At 40.4% G+C, this 4,799-nt stretch overlaps 1 protein-coding gene across 1 annotated transcript in view; it reads left to right on the plus strand.

The window, feature by feature from the left end:
• The window catches only part of si:ch1073-358c10.1 (mitochondrial peptide methionine sulfoxide reductase), a 35,201-nt gene that overhangs the window by 20,347 nt on the left and 10,055 nt on the right, over positions 1-4,799 (plus strand). Inside the window, exon 5 of the mRNA XM_046063582.1 lies at positions 2,844-2,950. Within this exon, the coding sequence (XP_045919538.1) occupies positions 2,844-2,950 (107 nt within the window). The remainder of the gene's footprint in view (positions 1-2,843; positions 2,951-4,799) is intronic.

The raw sequence follows: 4,799 nt of genomic DNA on the forward strand, positions 1-4,799 counted from the left end.
GGATGTTTTCTTGGCACACTTTAGGCCCCTTAGTGCCAATTGGGCATCGTTTAAATGCCACGGCCTACCTGAGCATTGTTTCTGACCATGTCCATCCCTTTATGGCCACCATGTACCCGTCCTCTGATGGCTACTTCCAGCAGGATTATGCACCATGTCACAAAGCTCCAATCATTTCAAATTGGTTTCTTGAACATGACAATGAGTTCACTGTACTAAAATGGCCCCCACAGTCACCAGATCTCAACCCAATAGAGCATCTTTGGGATGTGGTGGAACGGGAGCTTCGTGCCCTGGATGTGCATCCCACAAATCTCCATCAACTGCAAGATGCTATCCTCTCAATATGGGCCAACATTTCTAAAGAATGCTTTCAGCACCTTGTTGAATCAATGCCACGTAGAATTAAGGCAGTTCTGAAGGCGAAAGGGGGTCAAACACAGTATTAGTATGGTGTTTCTAATAATCCTTTAGGTGAGTGTATGTACACATTTTGTTCCCATGGGGTGTTCTCCACAACACACGTTTTTTTTAATCATATTTGAACAACTTGGGCATTTCATTCTGTTGATGAAATTTTCAGTGAAGCAAATTCTCTGAGGCATTCAGTGTTTGTCTGAGAGCAGACGATGTCTGCTTGTCTGTCCTGATTTGGATGAAGACCAGATGAATACTTATAACCACTATCGGAACAGACTGTGTCACAGATAGGTTGTGACACTCTATGATGTAAGGTAACATTTGATCTAAAGAGAACAAGATATGCAGATCACTGTGTCAGGGAGATGCCAGCATCTTGTGGCTCCGGTTTGTCTGCATCTTTATTGAAAATCAGTTTTCTCCCACAATATAAATAGAAAGCAATATGAGATATTGTTTGACAAAATGTAAAACATTGTAAAGCTTATATGGGCTACAGACCTTATCTCATGAGGAAAGCCTTACTGTTATTTTATTTATCTAAGGATGTCATCTTCCTACAGACTTGACATATTTCCCTCTATTGTTGGAGCACAATACACATTTCAGCACACAAACTTACTGCCTTTACCACACATTGCAATTTTTGTTTACTAATTTAAAGCTGCACTAATTAACATTTTATATTCACAATAGATCACAGACAATGTGTAGTATGAAAGGGCTTTCTGGTAGTGACAAACCCACAAAGAATTATGACTTATGTTGCACTTCCACTCAGCTCTACAGCACATTTTAGCATCTTTTAGCTTGCTCTTTTGGTTTTCCAGCGCGCACGTTTAATGCTTTGGTTTACTTTAACTACTCTCCTCAGCCTGTTTCCAGCTGCAGCAGACAGCTGTTTTCAACAGAAAGACAGTACCTGCCTTGCAGCAAATAGCAGACAGACAAAGTTAGCAGCTAGCTGGGGAACAAAGTGGAGTATTTAGCTGTTAAAGAGCCAGAACATTTCCCTCAGAAATTGGTGGAGAGCAAAACGTAGCCAAAAAGATTGTGAATGACTCAGATTCGTCACGCCTTGTTTTCACCGGACACGGCTCTATAACATCACATCTGCTACACACTTTTGTTCCGTCTTCTGCACAGCTTTGTACAGGAAGTGTTTCAGAAGCAAAGCATTTTGCCTGCCAGATTTGGTTGGCTTGCTCAGATTTAGCTGATTTTGTCTTTTTTTCATGTCATGCTGTCTTTAGCTGATTTTGCCTTTTTTTCCTTGAATTTTTTTGTTTTATTTTGCTTCTACCATGAGTAGGTTAGAAGTAGTAGAAGTAGGTTACGTAGTTAAAATTTTTTGTCTCTTTTAATTATGTTTGTTGTTATATGACTGGGGGTCTGCACAGAGTGTTTTTATTCTGAAAATTGACTGGATTTTCTATCCCGTTTCTGTGTTTGACTTCTTTCCCTGTTCGATATGCTCTGTGCAGCTTGACACGGCTTCCTTCAAAAATAGACTTGCAGTGTATTCTCCGCGTCTGGGGGAATCATAAGGGTTTTCTAGAATGCCCACCGCAGTTGGCTCTGGCGGAATCTAGTAGTCAGATGGACAGCATGACATGGAAACATGACTACAAATTAATGCTAATTTTGCTCTTTGTCTAATGTGTTGGCTAACATGTTCACATGTCCGCTTTATAAGGTAATGTCATTGTTGTGCTGCTCCAAAAGAATAAAGCAATAGTGCTTTAACAAAATGTTTTGTAAAATAGGCAGAAGAAATGGACACGACAACAAGACACAAACGGTAATACTGTGGCATAACAAAGACACTGCATTCAAAAAAGTACCGCTTAAAGGCAAAGCTGTAGAAACACACACATGCCACTCGCCCAAGCCCATAACAGAAGGCCAAAGATTGAGAAAGACAAGGATTTAGAACGATAGATGGGGAAAAAAGAATGATGCTCTTCAGTAAAGGGAAGAAACAATGGCTGAGTAGAAGAGAGAGGGTAGGAGATAAAGACCCAGAGAAGCCTGCCACGGAGTGGTCCATGGATGCCAGGGCTGCTCAGGATTGTAGCCTCTGACAAGCATAGAGGCAGCTGTGTGGCCTCCTAATCATGGTACACTAGGCCTGGGTCTCCTCCAAACACACTGATGTAAAGCTGATGAAAATTTTGACAGTGCCACATAGATGGCAAGAAGAAGAAAATGCACCCACCGACATGAGCCCGTACACCTACACACCGCAGACCTCCTTAATGAAAGCCCGAATCTGCTGTGATCTTTGAATTCATTTGGCTTCATGAATCAAGATGCCGGATGATGACATAATTGTGAAAACCTTTTACATGCAAATGACATTGTGATTGGTATGCTTGTTTGTGGGGTGTCTTATTTTCTTTTTGTGTTTGTGTTTTACACAGGTATGAGGCAGCAGAATGACCATGGTACTCAGTATCGTTCAGCCATTTACACATCCAACCCCGCTCAACAGGAGCTTTCAATGAAGAGCAAAGTGGCCTTCCAGCAGGTATAATACCCACTAACACTTCACAAGGTGTCATTATGACATTTATTCAACCACGGTGTTACATATGGTTAATTTATTTTTTTTTATTTGCTGTTCAGTGATGAGGTGTAATATAAGACTCATTTTCCCAACAGTAGAGAGCATCATTTTGTTTTCATTTAAGTTTTTTTTGGCCGACTCCAAGCAGGGCTGGAGTGTTGGAGTTGTTCCACTTATTTAAATAACAATTATAAGCCAGTCTCTGGAGTGGTGACCTCTTAGAGTTTGATGCTGCTTAGTTACGCAAAGCCACCTCTGTTAAGTTGATCCCCATCAACATCAAATCGATGACACCCTCTTTCTTAAACTGAAAGAGAGGAAGAGGGTCGATAGGTCATCAAAACTCATTTCTAAAGCTCGTCCTTTCAGTGGCACACGCGTCTTCCTTTTGTTCTTTCATCCAGCTGTCCGTCCATCCACCCGTTAGTCCATCTATCCTGCATCAGTTTGGTTTGTTTGTCTTTTCCCTCTCTAAATGGTATTCATGGACAAGCTGGCAGGGGGCAGAGGGGACCAAATTATGATTGTCATGGTTACTCCGGGCTCCCTGGGGTCAGCAGTCAGAGCCCACGGGGCTGCCATGTTGCCATAGCAACAACCTCCCAACCTTGGCCTTGGGCTGGGGTCAGAGGTGAGAGAGGAGTGGCAGCTGGGACCAGGAAGGTGGTGAAGAGGGAGAGGAAAAGCAGGAAAAGGGGGAAAAAAAGGGAGGCATTCAGAACAGCATCAACAGTAACTGACTGTGACCTCGCACACACCCACGTGCACACACCACCATTGCAGTCTTTACGAACATAAAACCTTAACTGCCACAGTACTGTGGAACGAGGAGAGGAACACACACTTCATGAAAACATCGGCCAACACTTGATGGGAAATGTAGGGCCAAAATACATCACAAATGGAAAAACGTATACATATAATACATAGTTGATAAAACACTTCAACTCAAGTCCATTTTGTAGCTGTTCTTGAGGTTTCAGTCATATCACATATGATCTTCATCAGCGGGAAGAAGTTTGCTTAGTTTTCACTGAATTGGGGACGTTGAAATTTCCATATTTTGTTTAAGCACTATTACAACTTCTCATCCATGTTGTCTTGAAAGAAAACAGCAGTGGATAAAACAATCTCACCTCTAATGATAAAATGTTTGATATTATACTATTATAATATAATATATAGTAATTGTTATTGTTAAATGATGATAGAACAATATAATCATTGAATTAACTTTTAATCCAACATGACAAGAAGTTTTTAAATTCCCTCTGGGGAAAAAAATGGAAATTTGAAAATCTACAATTGAATGACAACTGAGCAAACTGCTGCTGATGAAGATCAAGTAATATAGTCGAAAGCTCCAGAGCAGCAACTAAATGGAATTTGAGGTGGAATTGTTTTGTGAAAAGAAAAAGTCCATGAACATTACTTGGTGTTGTGTTTCATACCCTATCAATGTTTGTTTTGACGGAATAAAGCTCACAATGCCCTTTCAATGTGGCTCTTAAATCCCTTGTGCACTTTTCCTCTGAGTGGAAATATGAGTTCATGCTGTATACAGATATAAGCTTTGTACTGAAAACATTTTGGATATTCAAGCAAAATTCACATTTTGTGAAAAGATTGTTTTTAAATTTCACAAAAACTGTCCTAGAATATGTATTGTACCTGACATCCCAATGGATAGCATTTATGAGTAGCCTAACTTTTCTGAAAATTATAATATATGGCATGTAATGACTAAACATAAGAATAAACAGTGTGAAAAACAAGCAAGTCAGTGGGCTAATCTTACCGCAGAAAAAAG

Source organism: Micropterus dolomieu, linkage group LG11, assembly GCF_021292245.1.
Source record: "Micropterus dolomieu isolate WLL.071019.BEF.003 ecotype Adirondacks linkage group LG11, ASM2129224v1, whole genome shotgun sequence".
In the NCBI taxonomy this organism is placed as follows: Eukaryota; Metazoa; Chordata; class Actinopteri; order Centrarchiformes; family Centrarchidae; genus Micropterus; species Micropterus dolomieu.